General features: G+C 40.4%; 1 protein-coding gene across 6 annotated transcripts in view; it reads right to left on the reverse strand.

Annotated features, from left to right (window-relative positions):
- ITPR2 (inositol 1,4,5-trisphosphate receptor type 2) overlaps positions 1-18,784 on the reverse strand; it is a 265,055-nt gene that overhangs the window by 188,330 nt on the left and 57,941 nt on the right. For 4 of the 6 annotated variants that reach the window (XM_068950014.1, XM_068950029.1, XM_068950035.1 and 1 more), the window contains one exon: positions 6,899-6,943. The exons of the other annotated variants lie outside the window; for them this stretch is intronic. In XM_068950014.1, coding sequence (XP_068806115.1) covers positions 6,899-6,943 — 45 coding nt within the window. The remainder of the gene's footprint in view (positions 1-6,898; positions 6,944-18,784) is intronic. 6 annotated transcript variants of the gene reach the window in all.

Consider the following 18,784-nt stretch of genomic DNA (forward strand, 5'->3'; position numbering starts at 1 on the left):
CAGATTCCACCTTGTAACAAAGTGTTTTATATTCACTCACTACACAATGCCTGACCATCTCCAATAGGTCGTTAAGCAGAAGCATCTATGCATACGTGCAGGTTTCCGTGACAGAAGGCACAGGCACGTCTCTTGTGCATGAGTAGCTCACGCTAGTCATTAGCTCTGGGGGAAGCACATCCTGCAGTTTGGGGCTGCTCCACCCACTCACTAGCCTGACCAGTAATTGCATAGGTGCTGTATGTGATAATCAGCAATGGCTCACCAGGCCTAAATCCAGCCAACCAGGCCTGGTACCTGTCAAATCAGATCTGACATATGACCAAGAGCTGCCTTCTAGTCTAAAAAAAAGAAAGTATGTTTCAACACAGGGCAAGTGCCTGCAGCAGGGCTACCTGCAATGCAAAGCTTTACTGAACAAAATCAGACTTGCACAATTCCAAACTGGACTCCAGCACAAACCTCAGAACTCTTCTCCTAACTTAACATCAGGATCTCAGACCCGCCTCACAGCACAACTAGGATTACGACTGTTAAGCATTAGGCATTGTAAAAAATAAACAACAGAAGTGATCCTTACCTTGAGAGCTCAGAAAAATTACAAAAAAGGAGTATGAGAGACAGAGAGATACAGTCATCACATAGGTACATACAAGGCTTGAATTTATGTCTGAATTTACATCTGAGTGCATGTGCACGTTATTGTGTGTGAGAGAAAGAGACAGCGCACACAATTACACACAGAAATTTTCCCATGATTACTTAAAATTAGTAATCAGTCATCAGAATCTGCCCTCAATCGAGCCATTATTAAATTTGCAGATGAGCCTATACAAGGAAACTGAAAGAAGAGAAAGCATCAGACTACTTCTAATTAATTAGACAATATGATCAGTTCAGAAGGGACATTTCATACCTAAATGGAAGAAAACAGGAAGGTATTTGTCCAGCTAAGAAACTGGCATATGAGCAGATGCAGCCAAAAAAAGCAGATTCAGTGAAGAAAAGGGAGGAAGAAAATCATAAAGGGACTCAAATGCAAGAAAATTTGACTTGAAGGAGTACCAAGAGGAGGCCAATGAAGGGTTTCAGAGACGGTAGCGATGTGGTCAGTGACAGATAAGGAAAGCACTCCAAAGACATGTTGAAAAAGCAGATGAATTACATGCTAGGAGTCCAGAAGTAAAGACAATACAAGAACTGTGGGTAAACCAATTTGAGCAAATAGTAAATTCACTGCACAAAAAAAATTTCAGTTATTCCACACTACTGGCTAACTAGTCCCAGGCTGTAGACAAATCAAATCAGAGACATATCCAAAGTAAAGAAGGTGGAGTCATGTCACTCACTGTAGTCAGTTCACTGGTTAAAAGACTCAAAGATGTGGGCAACGCACGTTCTGTGGGTCATGAAACACAGTGAAATACAGTGTTCATGCACACAACAGGTCTTTGCCAGCAGGTGGAACCAAAAATCCCCCTACTATACCACCAAGGGTCAGAGCGCTCTTCCAGAAGGAAGGGACTCATGTTCAGATTCAATCTCTACTAGAAGGAGTGCAAAGACTGAGAGATCAAAAAAAGAATCATATTTAGGGAAACCGACAGCCATTTTGGTGAGGAGTAGAAATACCAGTCCAGGCTAACAGCGCAATTCCACAACTACTGCGCTACCAACGTGGACTTGCAGCACATCACACCGATTTAAAAAAAAAAAAGCTTAAAAAAAAAAAAAACTAACCCAGACATAATACAGTGTTCGCAACATGCAGGGCAAGTTCAATGTAACAGGAGACAAATCCTACACTGTAATTAGAGACAACATAACCAGGCACAATCAGATTTGTCTTTCCTGGGACTTGTAGCCCAGCCAATAACCCTGCTTCACAGTTCTTAATATAATTTGCTGGTAGCTGTGAGCTACCCCAAAACCCCATTATTGACCTCAGCTGGGCATCACCAAAACTTCAGGAGATTTGCATGGAGTTTTGCTCATGGAGAGGCCGTCCTTTTAACTGCAAAAAACAATACAAAAATGCAAGACCTGGAATACCTTTTCTTTTAGAATGCAAACAATTGGTAAAGACACCTCTTGTGGCATAGAGACAGACAAGGATAATGCCCTATTCCTGTATGAATACATTAAGCTGCACTACAGACTTCAACAGAAATTAAATTTAATAGCAGCCAGAGTTCTGAAAATGCCTGTTAAATCCAGCACATTGTGGTATCTTAATGTTAACCCAGTTTAGGAGGCTCTTGTAAAACCTGCATTTTCACAGGGCAGCAAAGTGAACAGAACTCCATAGGTCAGATGATTTTAAAAACTCTCTGTGAAAAGAAAGTCGAGTAAATTAATGGCCAGCCTTGCTCCTGCATGCTCTGAAGCCCTGGCAGACAGCACAGCAGTTAGCCTCCTATAACACCTTCACTGTTGACTCATTTGTGAGTCATCGCATTTTTAGCAGAGACATCACGTTGCAATTCTGTTGTTAGGAGCCAGAGACATTCTGTAAGAAACAATGTATGCGTTTTCAGAGCTGAATCAGACCCGTGTGCAGCAGCAGAATAATAATAATGTGCCAGCATCCGTGTCTCCCCTTCTTCGCCTGTGAGCGCAGAGCCTCTCAAGTGGTCTGACTGCTGCCTTTACATAAGCAGAGACGCTGCCATTTTAAAGCCAAAGTTTTTTTTTTTTAAGCATGTTTTTCGGATTGTTTATTGCCAGGTTAATGCCTAACCAAGCCTTTAAAAAAATATCCCCAAACCTGTTCCACTTGTTTGAACTGTATCACTTGTGTTACACATTATGAAATTTTAATTAAGAGGGTTTTTTTAATAATCTTAGTTCATGGAAGGTAAAATTAAAAAAAAAAATGGATTTACAGTGTTTACCAGAAAAAAATCACTTGAGATGGAAGCAAGAAAGAAAACTTTGAATTAGATGAGTGTTTTTGGCATACATAAATATAGATAGACAGAAGTCAAAGGAGGGATGTCAAATTGCACCTAGAGGTCCATGGTATAACCACTCAACTTACTTACAAGAAAATTAAGTAAATACCAATCTCAATCCTAAGAAAAATCTCAATAATAAAGTCCAGTTTGGAAATATTTAGGGTTAGCGCTCTCTCATGAAAATGCAGTAAAAAAGGAGTTAAGCCACCTACCCAAAGAAAGCCTTTTAATATGAAGGAGCTAACAAATGCCAGGTTCCCAGCTGTTGTTGACATTTCACCAATGTTTATAGCATTCTTCTAGATGCTGTACGTTCGTGTGACTGGAAATAATAGACTACTTTGCAGCATAAAATACATCAGTTTTGGGTTTAATGGGATCTATAACACAGAGCACTGTGTTTTGATGCACTCTACGTTACATTTTCCTAGATTGCAAGAGCTAGGAAGCCTGGCTTTGATAAGGACCCTAAATTAGAGGAGAGTCTTCACATTAAAAAATCTTCTGGATTTTAGATGTGGGAAAAAAGTGTACGAAGAACATTAATCAACTCATTTTAAGGCCAAATTTTTCCAGAAATCAAAACAATCTTCCACAAGACAATTTGGCTGGAATCTCAAGCAGTGGCCCTTGAATGACCAATAAACCGCAGTCCAAACATAGCTTTAATGCTTGGGAACAAACGTCCCAGTGACTTCCAGCAATATTTATGTTCTCAAGGGCCAAAACCATTTTAGACTTCTAAGTCACTTAAGGCAAGGCAAGAAGAGATGGACTTAGGCAGAATCCCACCTACTGCACCACAGAAAACCCTTCTCTACTGTTGCTTCCTAAACTTGACAGTTGCCTCAGCAGCTGTGACCAGGACTTGTAACCCTGGCAGCGAGCATGCACCAGAAACCCTGCTGCACATTTACCAGTTAAGGTTTAACACAAAACGCACAGGTAGCTGTGCCTTTTATTAAAATTCAGTTGATAGAGAAGAAGTTGGTACCTTTTCTACAACAGACTCAAGAGTGAGAAGAAAAACCCAGGCTGCAGTCTCAGTTTCTTCCTTCAGTAGAAAAGACTCGAATATACATCTCCCATTTCTCCCATTTCTCCCTGGTCATCAGACTTTATCCTGGGGTAGGCTCACTTCCATCTCCCCCTCTAAAGTAGCTTTAGTTCGCAGGCAGTACTTTGAAATTAATTGGTTCAAAAGCTGAAAAAGAAGATGCCTTTCCAGTGACTCAGTTAGACAGTCAGCTGGCAGGAGAAACACCAGATGAAAACTGTGGTGTAAAGAAAGCCGTGTACTCCAGGTTACATACGTGTTGGATATGAAGCAGACATAGCTGCCCCTTCAAGAACAACTCCAACTATCATAAGAGTCTTACACTTTTGACGGATACTTCAAAGCGCTGCTTCATCCTAACAGAAAAGAAAAACCTGAACAGGGATGCAAAGCTTTCTGCTCAGTTGCTTATGCCCAGAACAAAGACTTAAAATAGCCATTGCTGACTCATGCTATTTCCAACAAGACTATAAAGGGGTGAAGGATCCAAAGGGATTTATGCCATGCTAAAAATGCCTATAGGCTCAGATCTATATGGAAGTGTGAGCAAAACTTGATAGGGATTCTTCCATAAAATATTTTTCACATGACACTGCTGACTGTGTAAACCAAAATTTCCACATAGACATATCAGTTTTGGTTAAATTTTCAATGGAAATATTTGCCTAGTCAGATTTCTCTTGTCTGGATTTTTGGTCAAAACCAACACCCAGGATGGTTGAGGCAAACTGTTAGGGTAGTCACCTGTAACATAAGATTCCTGTTCAGATTACTCTTGTGCCTACTCTTATGCCTGGAACGACATAAGGAGGCAATAATCAGGAGATCTGATTCAAACGTGCAGTCATGATATGAGCTAAAATATTAAAGTAGATGTACTCTATGAGAGATGAAGTCTGCAGTTCAGAGAGCAAGAACATGAACCTGAGCATTTCCAAGCAAGCACCCTACCCAGTGGGATATTCTAGAAGAAGTCTCCTATCCAATTAGAAAATTTCAAGGGCCTCAAATTCATTCCAATGCAAAAAAGAAACAACCATTAGAACTTCCATATTTTCACGAGAGAGAAATCTATTTTCTCTGGCCAGCTTAGTTATTGCTGTATTACTATTAACGCCAAATACCAGGGAAGAGGGAAACCAATGTTGCCAACTCTCACAATATTCTTTATTTTTATTAAACTCGCAGTCCTGAAGGAATGTGACTATGTGAGAATCTTGGTTTGCATTTAAAAAAAAATAAATAAAATGATTCTTCCTCATGCAGAGAAAAACTTAGAAAATGTGTCCTTTAAAAGAACAAAAGCCAGAAGACAAACAGAAAGAAACAAAATTGTTTTTTTCTAAAAAGATCTCAGGGTTTTCAAGGCAATCTCACGAATCTGATAATGATTTTTTTTTTTTTGGAGCATTTGTTGTCTCAGTAAGAATGAGATTCCTCCAGGATTTTAACTCCACTTCCTTCACATGTTATAAATCACAACATGCCTGGCCTTCCCTCATTAGTTAGAATTAGCTAGCACGATCTAACATTTTACCTTTAAATTACAGACAAGGCAAAGGTCTAAATGCACTTTGTCTATGATTGCAGCAGGCAGCCTAGATACAGAGCACCTACCTTCATGCCCAACCCATCCATGCTGCAGCAAGGACAACTTGGATCCTTGCTACGCTGTCAGGCTAGAGTTCAAGCTCTTTCCCCTTCGAAGTGCAGCAGGGCTCAGCCTAAGCTTGAATATATGCTTGCATGCACTCAGTACAATTAATAAAAAGAATCTCAGCAGATTCTTAGATTTAGAGCCATGTTCAACCGATAAACGTGTCCCAAGGGGCTCATCTCCATTAGAACAGCCTCCCGCTTTGCAGCGGTACCATGCAACATGGCGTGGGAGCACCATGTCATGCCAGCTGCAGGAGGTGCCACAGCAGTGGGGCCACACTGCCTTTGTTTGCACAGGCAGCCAGACTGTGGTTTTGCCAGCCAGCTTTGTTGCGTAGGTAAGGTGATCTTTCATGTCCCTTACTGACAGAGCCACCCTAGCAAAGCTCCATACTACATACCTAATCATTGTTACTTGGGATATGATGAGGTTTCTAGGTTAAACAAATCAAACCTTCTGTTGCATCTCTATCATGGAATAAAGACAATGTCTCAGTCTTATGCCCTAACTGTTTGGTTACAAATTCAAACCTCATCAGCACTCCCTATTCAAGTCACTGGCATTAGCCAACATAAGATGTGTTAAACCCAAAATGAAGCAGGGCTCACCACAGGTAGAAAGCTAACTTTGGCCAGAGACATTTTTTGCCTACATTATGCTATTACTACTTAGAGGCTTGTGGGTATCAGTATTTAAGTAACCAGACTTGCTAATCCCTGGTTTTCCTTCTAAAGAGGCTAGTGGTATTTGCCATGAGGTAATAGGTCTAATTTGAGAAGAATTAATCCATTTCATATTTGCAATCACCAAGCAAAACCAACTTCCAATGAATGCTAATCTGATGCAGAATTTGAATAAGCTTCCTAACATTTCCCTAGTTGTAGCTCACTAAAAAAACCTCAGGATAATCCCCTAAGCAGTACAGGACAGAAATGCAACATTACTGCTGAGTTTGCCTGTATGCAAGGGAAAATTTTCTGTAACAATAGCTCTGAGTTGCACTCTAGTTTACACGGGATACAGAAGACAATCCCACTGGTAGTAAGATCATCATCCAAGTAGAGAGCCTCCTTTTCGCTGACGAGCTAACACGAGGCATGAAGCAGATGAAGTCCTTTACATGCAAGTAAAAAGAAAGCTATAAAGGGCTTTCATATGGTGAGCTTTATTAGGCTAATGATACAGTATTTTCTGGATTATATGCAATGTACAAATTCCACTTACCAAAGCTTTTCCTTCATTATTACCTTCCGGATAGTGTGGGTTAAGCTGAAAAAGAAAAGAATTCAAATACTATCTCGATAGTTTTAGACATTTAAAAGTTGGAGGAAGGTGAGTTTGTTCAGTTATATATTAAATATTCACTCTGCAAGAGAACAGCATAGTATTTAAAACCATTGCCCAAGCATGAGAATTCCTCATTCAATTTCTGACTGACTTACTGGCTACCTTCTCACTTCAAAAGAGTGCATCTTGCCATCAGAAAAACTGGTAGAGAGAAAGCACAGGTAGTTTATTAAACTAAACATAGCAAGTTCTGGTCACCCCTACACACTCACAAACATTTCCAGGATTGACCTTGAGTAGATGTACTGAAATAAAAACTACCAAGTCCGCCAAGATTTTATAGGAAGACAGTTAACTCAGAACAAACACATCCTTGAAACAGCAATGACAATGCCACTACAGAAAAGTGTTAAACTACTCTGTGATCCTGTTTAACCATTATTATACGGGGATAATATTTTCTATGCCATACAAGGATTATCAAGCTTAATTAATAACTAAAGGGGCATGAGAAGCTTGGATGAAAGACACTACATAATATAAAGTGTAAAATATTACTATTTAACAGTGTGCAACATGATTTTACTTTTGACAAGAGGAATACGTAGACTAGAAGATGAGGAATTATGGAAGCAGATAAACAAACGCCCACACACGGACTGCACATTAAACTTTTCAAAATTCGACTTATATCATGAAACAATTTACCGGAATATTTACCACATTCCATAGCACAGGACATGCCTTCAAAACTTTGAAAATGGTGAAATTATTCGTTACATAAGGTAATTTAGTTTTTAAGCATTAACAGCACGTGCACATACAGACACGCACAGTCATTTTCTTGCCACGAATTTGGCATTACCAGTGTGGAAGAGCCAGAAGTGAATCGCACAGGACAACCTGAGTGAATCCCAATAAAACTTTTTAACATCACACCATCATACATCTAACATCACACAGAAACCTACTGTAAAGCATTTTTATTAAGTTTGTACGTGTTTTACTGATATTGTCATTTATACCCCTTTACTCAGAAAGCCAGCTCCTCTCCACATCAGAATCCATTTCATGAGCTTGAAGAAAGGAGGTTAATTTTTAGATACTACTAAAACTTCTGAAAATATCTTTGCTCTGTCTCATGGCTTGAAGAGCCACTATATAAATGATCAAATGGTTATTCTCCTGCCTTAAATTCAGTATTTTTATTAGCCTCTGCAGTACCCTCACAAACCTAATTCAGAGAGTCTGCTTTCCTCCCTGCATTGACACCTATCCCAAATCTTGCATTTTGCTCCTCCACGACGCTCTCATATTGTCTCCCACCTCCAGCTCCCACCCACTTCTGTTTCACAGTAACAGGAATAGGAGACGAACACCGAACTACACACAACTAAATATAGAATACATCTCTCTCTACATATATAGAGAGATGTATAAAATTGTCTTTATATGGTTTGGCTTCTTCTTAAGTTTTCTCACACTTCTTTCAGCATTACGTTTGTTCACCTAACACACTAAAATAATTCTAATCACCTGTTCTGATAGCCAAGGTGTGTTTTGTACAGTTGGTCCTCTGTCAAGAACAGGTATAACTGCCAGGTAATGCTCTCTAGTCACAGCCACACACAGTCTCAGCAGAGGTGCAGAGAAGGTGCAGAAGGGCTGAATTTGACTCTGCCTTCAGATTCTGCTGATTGCAAGTAAGCAAGTAGTCTGGGTCATTTTCAGCTTTGTCACTAGACTAAGCATAGAGAATCGTGCACGAGGGCTGTATGTTCAACTGGAATAAATCAACGATGTCCCACTGAAGGGCTCAAGTGAATATAGGCCTTGAATTCTGCTATTCTTCAATTGTCTGCTCTCAACATAACGATGCTCTGAAAAAAAGAAAGGTATCAACAAGAGGAACTATGAAAATATCCCCTCACCACCACTCTTGCCTACTGTAAAAATGACTAAACAGATTGTTCTCAAATTTCCAAAATAATTTGCTTGTGGATAGAGGCTGAAAGAGATAGAAGACTCAAAGAAAAATTGAAGTGCATCCTTAATGATGGCTTTTCTTGTGCCTCTGTAACATAAATACTAAAACTAAAAAGACATTGTTTGGAGGAAGCTTGAGGTGCTGACCTTAAACAGCAAACACAATGGATTGCAGTTTTAGGTCTGGCGTTAATGGCCCCATTTTCAGCCACGCTGAGCAGCTATCACTTCCATTTTCATTTCAGCTGAGGTTGCTAGTGCTGAGCATGTCTGAAAATCAGACTATTATCTATTATCCTATACTATGTTTTCTAGGTGGAGAGGCATAAAATCACATAGCGTTGTTGCTCATATTACATCTGTTTTGAGTCCTTTGCAATATCCACATACAACAGAATGAGCTAAGGACCCAGTGCCAGTGTTAATACTCCAAAATCTACTGCTTTTTCTGATTTTTGTTAGATCCCCTCCATGTTCCTCAATAAGCTTCCAAAACAAAAGAATCTTTGAAAATAGCAACATTAGTAAATTTTTCCTCATTGCTGAAGAAATCACATAAATTTCCTGGCAGGTATTTAGAACATAAATATGAACGCTGTCCTAAAACAGGTCCTATTTAAGCTTAGCAGTGTTCAGGCTTTTTGGTCATTGGACTTGTTTGCAATTGCAGTGTTACAGAACTGTAGCTGAAATACAATACTGTATTATTTATACGAAACACCACTGGAAGGTGCATGCAGTCAGTATACAGTAAGAACATGATGCATTGTGAACTGCAGCGCTCATATAAGTTTGACTGCATAAAGCATTGTAATAGTCTCATTATGTGGGGTTTTTTAAAGTATATTTCCAATAGCTTCTTTTCCAGCACAGAAAAACTCAGACATCCTAGGCCTCCACTGCTTGTTTTTCAACAGACTTAGATACAGACATTCTTTACCTTTTCCTGTACAGCAGAGAAAAAGTAACACAAATCAATAGTTCAGCCTCCTCAATGCTGAAAGCTAAATATTAACAAAGACTTTGAAACTCATTTCATTATATGGCAAGCTCATGAGACTCACCATAGTATCCCAATGCTAGTCCATTACGTAAGGCCGCCCAACCTAACCACCTGAGTAAAGAGCAATCAGTGTACGGCATTAAGGGAGGTGCAATCTGTATCAGGTACTGCAGACTGCAGTAGTAGAGAGTAACTAATGAAGAGTGAAGGGGAATTTGCATGCAGTGAAGTGGTGAAACAGCCACATGGCAAAAAGCGAAGGAGTCACTGTTGCCTGAAGGTTACCACTGAGTAGCTGGGCCAGCGTAACTGATGGTACATGTGCTCTTCAATCACCCCACTGCCATATAAAAGGCCAGTTTTTCTATGGGGATTTTGCAGTTGGGAAAGGATAAGGCAATCAGTGTTAGCAGCTCAAATAGCAATGATTTATTACATCACAGATATTTGATCTCTTTTATTTGCTTTTACAGGCCAGCCCAGACCCAACTATACCCATCCTCCAGCCTACATAAAATCCCCTACACTGCAGAAAATGGGATTACCACACCATTTTTTTCCTTCATAACAGCACAGAAGACATTTTGGTTTTATATGCAGGCATGCACACACAGCTCACACTGACGTAGGTGCTGCATGTTTTCCTCACCGTAAGGCCATATCTACACGTCAGTACCACTGTAACTGCAAATGCGATTTCTCCAGTATACTTCACAGGAAGCATCAGGGACTTCAATTCACTAGGAACTCTGATTCTAGTGGGGAAGAGAGTTTGCAGGCTGCCTAGCAAACTGAAGTCAGTAGACAAGGACATGCCATGAGAAGGCCCCCATCACCTTAACCAAAAAGCTAACTGACTGCTTTGGCACTTATAGAAAGATTTGCACCTATAGAGAAGGTAATACATTCTTTTAAATCTTTTAAATACTTGCACGCTTTTGTGAGAAACACAATTCCCAGCTTGTGATCTACACAGGATATCTGCAACAGCTTAAAGGTCAGCGTCAGCACTGCAGGCAGCCCCAGAGCGTACAAAAACTAGTGTCTCTTAGACTGATTTCAGGTTCAGCCTTTGTACATGGTGGCCCATAATAATAGGAGATGTATGAATGCATACATATACACCAATATACATGTACTGTGGGAGCACCACAAGACACCAGCAGAGAGTATACACATAACGAAACACATAATAAAAGCCAGCTTTTACAGGTGGAAAACTGAGGTACAACTGAGATGTCTTCAACCATTTTGGGGGAAAATTATTAAGGCGGCTGTGGAAGAGCCAGGAACCAAACTATTGCCTAGTGTCCTCACTGTGTGATCATCCTCCTGCATCCATCTGTCTGCGTATTAGGAAGATGCAACTTTCATCCACGTGCATGTGTGTGTTACTTCTGGTAGCTGGTGCTCAGAGAAGGTAAGTGCCCTGCTAATTGTAAGAGGTATTTTGCTAGACCAAGTGCCAAAACACCCAGACTCTATGATCTCCACTGATCATTAAATGTAGTAAAAGTTATATCTTCAGTTTTCTGCACATAAGACTTCACCTTGCATAGGCAGAACCTGAGGTTCCACTAATGAGTGCAATGACTTTTCACTACTATACTACTTTTTTTTTAAATCTTCACATAGTAAGACATGCTTTATAGTCCAGCAATTGAATTATAAATCTCAGTCCATATACTGTGGACAAACAGCTTGGAAATTGACATTTATAATGAATGCTGCTTTCCTAGACAGACACATGCACGTAGAGTATCCAAAAGGGCTATTTTTGGACATTCCTTTAATTAAGAAGAGGAGAGAGGAGTTTGGGGAAAAAAACACCCATGCTGATTTTAATCAAGTTTTGTTGACTAGGTAAAGGACATTTAAAGTATCTCTTCAAGGAAAGAATTAGATTGCGAAATTTTAGCTAAATGAGCATTTTAACAACTGGGGTAAAACCAGCATTTAAGAAGGAAACCCTGACAGACAAAAAATGAAAGGAGCTAATTCAACACACAAAAACAGTTTCCAGTTCATTTGATAACCAGCCTGTTAACACACTGTACCCAATCAACAGGGATAAGTGTTTATGGGAAAAAAAAGCCACCACAAAAAAAAAAAACCAAACTTCTCAAATCTTTCATCTTCATTAGGCTTGCTTTGTTCTTTGTTAATGGCATACTGATTAGCCTTCAATAAATCCAAAGGACTTTTGCACACTTTCAAAGACTTCAGCGGTATTCAAAGGACTTTTGCCATCCTATTAACTTGCTGGAGAAAAGACTGGCTGTGATGCTACCTAGATAAACCCCATTCAATACTGCCACAGCATCTGGTACAAAGTTCCTGATAATCACCTTCTGAGGAAAGTTAAAAAAAATCTTAAAAGGCTTTCTTATTTCAGGATTGAGGTTTGCTGCTGTTTTGTTTATGAGCCCTGCCTGAGCAGATCAGACCAGCTTCCAGGGAACAGAGAGAGTGCTGGATCTTTTCGTCTGCTTCAGGCCCACCTGTGCTGCATGAGTGGAGTTAAGTGGACACAGCCAGCTTGCGGGGAATTCCCCTGTGTGTATGAACTATCTGTTAGTCAAAAACTGCAATGAGAATCATCTCTGACACCTTCCTGTCCAATTATTCACCCTTGCCATAAGAAGAAAAGATAGGTCACCTCCATGGCATTTTGAGCTGCTGCATAAGCAATGACAGGCCAGTGCTTTGCTATTCCTAAATCGTCATTGATTTAAAGGTCTCACACCAGTGGCATACACTAGAGCTGCACGGACATACAGCTTTAATTTAGGCCAAGAGAGTCTGGTGCCTGGGAAATCCCTGTGCCTCTGCTGTGATGAAGGGCAGAGGCCCTGGCCACTGATGGCCGGTGCTCAGCCCCGCATGGCCAAATCCCATCCTGCAGAGGAAGAGAAAAGAAAGAAAAGTATCTAAGAGACCCCTTAGTCTAACCTGAATGCTGGCCCATAGCCTCAGTATGAACCTCAGTGGCCCCATGGCAGTGGGTCCTATGTGAAAAAGCAAGCTCATCTCCTCAAAGGTTACAATCTAAACATTAATATCCCATACGCCTTTCAGAGGTCCTCACAGAAATACTAGGGAGGATTGAATTACACATTACTGAAATTTCTACAGTAAAGAAAAAAAAAAGGAAGCCTTCTAAATCTCCATCGCATATCAAAACAAGCAGCACAAATATATATAATAAAAAGTTCAAGGAATCTTTAAATAATAAGCAAATAAAATGCACTAGAGAACAGATGACATGTCTACATTTGCTGTCTTGGAACGCAGCAAAAAGCAATACCAGCACACTTTGTATTTTTAATAACAGAAGCAGTTGTTGTAATGACTACATAACAATAAATGCTGTGTTTATGTCTTCACACTTCCTTTCCTCCTAAAGCACATATGTATATAAACACTGCTGAAACGCAGCCAACCTCAGATTGGATTGAAAAAGTCTCGCAGAACACTGGCTCATAGATCATTACCACAAAACCAGTTGGCTGAGGGAAAAAAAGTCTTCCTCTGAGGTCCAGGTTTTTGCAAGTATTTGCACTCTGATGGATGCTGATACTGTTCCTAACTTCCACCTAAGTCGAGAGGAGTGAGGTGACAAAATTTAGCTGCATTCTCAAGGTTCATAGAAACCCCTGAAAATCCAGCCCTGAAAAGCTGGCTCTGCAAACTAAACTGCTTCTAATTTTGTCACTTTAAAAAACTGTACCCGAGTCTGGGGAACAGGTCAGACTGGCTCTGTAAATCAGTAATCCATTCTCCTCCTCCTTTAGTCTCTGGAGCTCTTCCATTTTTTCACATACAACTGTAAATCATCCTTCACTCCTTATAGAGCTTTAAAACAAAACCACACTCCTCCGGTGAGGCAGCGAAAAATATAAACGAGGCTCACAGCACTGAATTCACCCTGTCACCTTGGCAGGCCTTTTTCTTACAAGACCCTTTGATCACAGAGCCCAACAGATACAAACTATCGGGCTGCTATACTAACATTTAACAAAGAGGCTGGCAAAACCAACCCAAACAGAAGATTTTGTAGCAATCTCCAGATAACGAGGTCCCACAGTACCAGGAAACTAAATGTGTGATCATGATCCCAAGTGGCAAGGCGAGCAGATGCAGAGGCCTTGGTGGATGCTGCCATCTCCTGGTACCTTCTCCTGTTTGCAAACTGCTGTTCTTAAGCGCAAGGTACACGCGCAACTTGGTTAAAGGGCCACTTTTAGCCAGTTATTTGCCTTACTGTTTCTCAAGGCAGAAGGAAGCACACAGAATTTACTACTATGCTCTCCTTTTCTGTATTAGCTGTGTAACCAATGAATGGATGCATTTTTCTGCGATGTCTTTCCTTATAGCATCCAAAGGCCTGCTTTCATGACAGCTTGACAAAATATCACTGGCAAACAGTAGTCCTTTTTGCTTCTTGAACTCTCACCTGGTAGTCTAACCCTCCTGCACCCAAAAACTGGATTTCAAAAGGCCTGAACTACGGTCTACAAACATGCTCCTCTGAGCACTCTTAAAAAATAAGGTCTGTGCAGCATCCTGTTTCCCACGGCAGTTTAAGAAGGTACAAGCAAAAATGTCCATAAAACTACAGGCAAAGTTTATCCAGGGCTTCAAAGGGTTAATTCCAGTTTATGGCCTTAAACTTAAGAAATGCTTTCCCCGTCACATTTTCATATCTTAGCTAATGCAGAGGATGCTGTTACTCATCCAAATACATAATCTTTCTTCAAATTCTGCTATATAGTTTGTTCTCCCAGTCTTGTGGCCGTGAGTTCCACATCTTTATTAGTCCTATTGGGAAGGCAGGAGAGGATTATTTTCTGATCAATATTAATCTGAACATGCATTTGGCTAACTTTCCCATGATCCAAATACAGCGATTATTACATCAGGATTACTTATATTAGAGACAGTTTGGCTCTTTCCACCTGGATAAGTGTGTACTATAATGACATATATCATATGGCATGTTAGTATTTTTAACATTGAGAGACTCAATACAAACAGAATATAAAATAAGATTAACAGTAGTTCTCAATTTAATCTGTAAGCAAATGTCATACCTAAACTTCTCCTGAAAGAAGCTTGGATAATTTTAACAGAGAAGCAGAGTTAGACAATATGGGAAGAAATTACTTGGGAAAGACTGGAGGACTATGAAGAACTTTTACTGACCCTTGAACCCAGGGTTCTCAGCATGTAGTTTAGACCACAACAGTGAAACCCAGGTCACAGTCCCCCAAGGCTACGTCCTTAATGCTGGCTTCAGCAGTCCCTGCTGCCCTACCCCAACCGCCTGTGCCCTGTGCCCTGTGCCTTAGCTCAGCAACCTGGTTGCCCTCCTTCCCTCAGCCCAGAGCCTGCCGCCAGCACTGCCCCGGGGACAGCAAGTTGTGTCATGGAAGCACAATCAAACACCTGTGGAAACATGACATTTCTGCAAGCCTATACTGTCACTAAAGTGCTCTTATCACTGAACTACAGCCACAGTGGTTTGGGCTGGACTTCCTCTTTAGAGTTTAGAATGCTCACATAATTGTCATCTCATGTCATGTGCATGTTAATCCTGTACTTGTCCGATCAACTGGCTTAAATCCCTCCTACCTTTAAAAGAAACTAGGTTGAGCGTCTAGTGCTGAAATAAACTCCAAAGCTGAAAGTGTGTTTCATGTGGGATCTTAACAAGAGAGTTTAGAACTAAACTCTGATTAAAGTTGATCCATTTTACGGCTCAAACCCTACAATTTCACTCTTGCAGGACAAGGAAAAGTAAACTCTGACTTAAAAATCAGTGGTGTTTTCCATTGGGACATGCACTTGGGTTGCACATGAGATTGCTACTTCTGCCCAAGGTGATTAAAGATGCGCCAGGCCTATCTCTTGTGACTTGTCCATCACCAGAATATGTGCTGAAGAGCTTCCAGCCCAGGTGTCTTATGCAAGCCATTCAGAAAGTAAATTCACACATAAATGTTAAAAGAACCCTGGGTAGTATGGAAGCTTCAGTCCTACAGTGGCCAAAGAAGTCCGGGGGATGGCTGCACAAGTGAAAACTGTTAGAGGAAGTCCAGACACATCAGCTCAGTATCTGAAACACCCTTAATCCCAGAGGAAATGGGATGTTCCACTGGCTTCTAAGACAAGGATACGCTCAAGTGCTTTACTGAATGGCGTTCTTCACACAAGCAACAATTCGGTTTAGTGGATGAAGCACACTACAAGTCAGGAATAGTATGCTTGGTTCTGCCACTGCCTCCGAGCTTACTGCTTCACTCTATTGCACAGGCCAAGCTGTTTTCAGCCTTCTCTTTTTTGTCTAGAACAACTTCATGGCACTGGCTACGTTTTACAATGAGTTTGCATGGACCCTTACACACTGAAGACTCAATCTCTGCCGAGACAGCTCAACATTATAGCAATACACCCCAAACACAGATACTCTATGCACTTTCTCAGGAGATATAGTAATAATTTAACCACTTGCTTTTAGCCACAATTTTATAGAAACATAAAAGTTAAACATTAAGGCTGCCATCTTATCTGCACCACCTTAATTCATTTAGAGTATAAGTAATTCAGTGTTAAAGACACAGTTACTTTACCAGATTTACTGCCGTGTCTTTCCAAGGTATCTAATAATGCTAGTCTGTTCAACTAAACAGAACAGAATTATCACATTAAAATTTCTGTACTGTCTTATGATTATGTACATATTCACAGTGTTTCACCAGCAATGTACTGTAGTTTATCTATTGTCTGTCTGAAAATAGCATGTGACTTCATACTTGTACAAGCATTTTGTAATTATTTTAGCAATATCCATCTCACTTGAGAAGTTAAATATGAAATGACAGCCTGACCCTGCATTTCTTGTGTGTGCCTACATGTATGCACAGGCACACATATTTCTGTTTAACATCCTCATACAGCAAGTGTTAATAGTTTGAGTATTGATTATCCAGCTTAGTAATCGCAGAACTGGAGCTGTTACACACACGGAGAACAATATTAAATGTGCATGCTCTGGCTTAGCACAATCAATAAGCTGACATTCAGTTCAAAGAGACTTTTATCCTAGTGATTAGACTATTGAAAAGGTTAGGTGTGGTCGTGAGAAAGGCACAGCTGTGTGGTCCCAACCTGCAGCATCTGACAGGCTGTTGAGTTGATTACAGTTGGCTCCCACAGAGAGACAGATTTGAGTACTTTCTACATGGGGTACATGCACTGAAGATACTTTAAAAAAAAAAAAAAAACAGGAAAAGTTCTCCTTACTTTGAAGCATTCAATTTCCACCTAACCTTACAGCCCCTCTTTATAAATATAAAAACTTCAAAATAACTTGGGTCATTTTGCTGCAACCAGGACTAAAAAAAGAATCTGTTACAGAACTTTTTCTAAAAGACTGCTGACTCTATGAAGATCAGAATAAAACTCGGCAGCCTGGATCGTAGCTGGCAGCTTAATGTCTAAATCTCTAGCTAAGGATCTGGCTCAGCTCTTTGGGGTGAAATCAAGCCCTTCTGACATTAAGAGCAGAACTCCCACTGTTTCTGAAGCATAAGCAGAAGAGAATTTCACCTTCCAATTTTCCAGCTGAGAATTTGGTTCAGTTGTACCTTTTTATTATTTCAACAATTTGGGAATGTCTGAGCCAGTGGCTTCAGTTTTCCAAATGCTGAACACTTAGGAGACATTACCACCTATCCAGATCCCAGATGTCTCAGGTCTTACCACCAAACATGAAACTTTCTTCAGCGTCTCCTTCCTGTGCCTCAAGTAATGGGCTGAGAGCATATGTGCATCTGATATGTCAGACCCTACCAGTATGCATACCCTAGAGGCATGACAGAGACAGTGTAGCTATGTGCAATTAGCAAATGCCTTCCACTGGGTCTCCTTTAGCAAGGGGTCCTTCAAGGTGGCTCACCCTCAGCCCATAGTCTGTTCGGCTCTAGGTTGCTTTATAGTAATAGTAGGTCTTAAGGAACTTCAAAGCATATTAATGAAATCAGCCTAAGTAATGCAGGTTGAAAGAGAATTAAAGAAAATGGTATTAGGTGAGACTGTGTCAGAAGTCAGAGGTGTCAAAGGACCTAAGTCTTTGAAAAGTAACTAAAGCTGAGCAACTGATTATGCCTTTTAGGAACCTGGAATTTACGACTTAGAAGTCCTGACTTCTTTCTCTCAAGTTTGTAAGTATTAGATTTACAAGTACTGATCTATAAGTCCTGTTTTATTGAATAACTGTATTGCTTCACTTTTTTGTTTAAACTTACTTACTGTAATATGTTTAGGATTTTCACTGAAACACCTGTGAATTTCTTACTTTGAAATCCCTGAATTCTCTGGGGCAAGTGCCTTGAATTTCCTTGGTCCCTGGATTAAACCCTAGCCTGAACAAGCTGCAGTGGCTTCGCTCCACTACACAGTCCAGATCCTCCTAGCCGCAAATCACGCTGACCGGCTATATCTGGCGCAGGGAGTCACAGAGAAAAAGAGAAGGCACAGCGTTGCTTACACACAAGGTACAACTCTAGCTGCAAAGAATCGAAAAGAGACACCCAGCTGAAGGACACTTCTGCTTATTGTGTGAGATCTGACCCACTCAAGTCTCCACTGCAGAAGCTTACATGGTACGCACCAAGTTGATGTGCAGAAGGACGTAGTAAGAAAAGGATAGTTATAAAAAGTGATAAGTCCTACAATAGCTCAGCTGTGACAGAAATTGTACCATTAGCTAACAACAGAATGTTTGAAAGAGTCATAAATTTTATTCCTTTGTACTTATTATTCCAATCGAG

This window comes from Struthio camelus, chromosome 1, assembly GCF_040807025.1.
Source record: "Struthio camelus isolate bStrCam1 chromosome 1, bStrCam1.hap1, whole genome shotgun sequence".
Taxonomy (NCBI): Eukaryota; Metazoa; Chordata; class Aves; order Struthioniformes; family Struthionidae; genus Struthio; species Struthio camelus.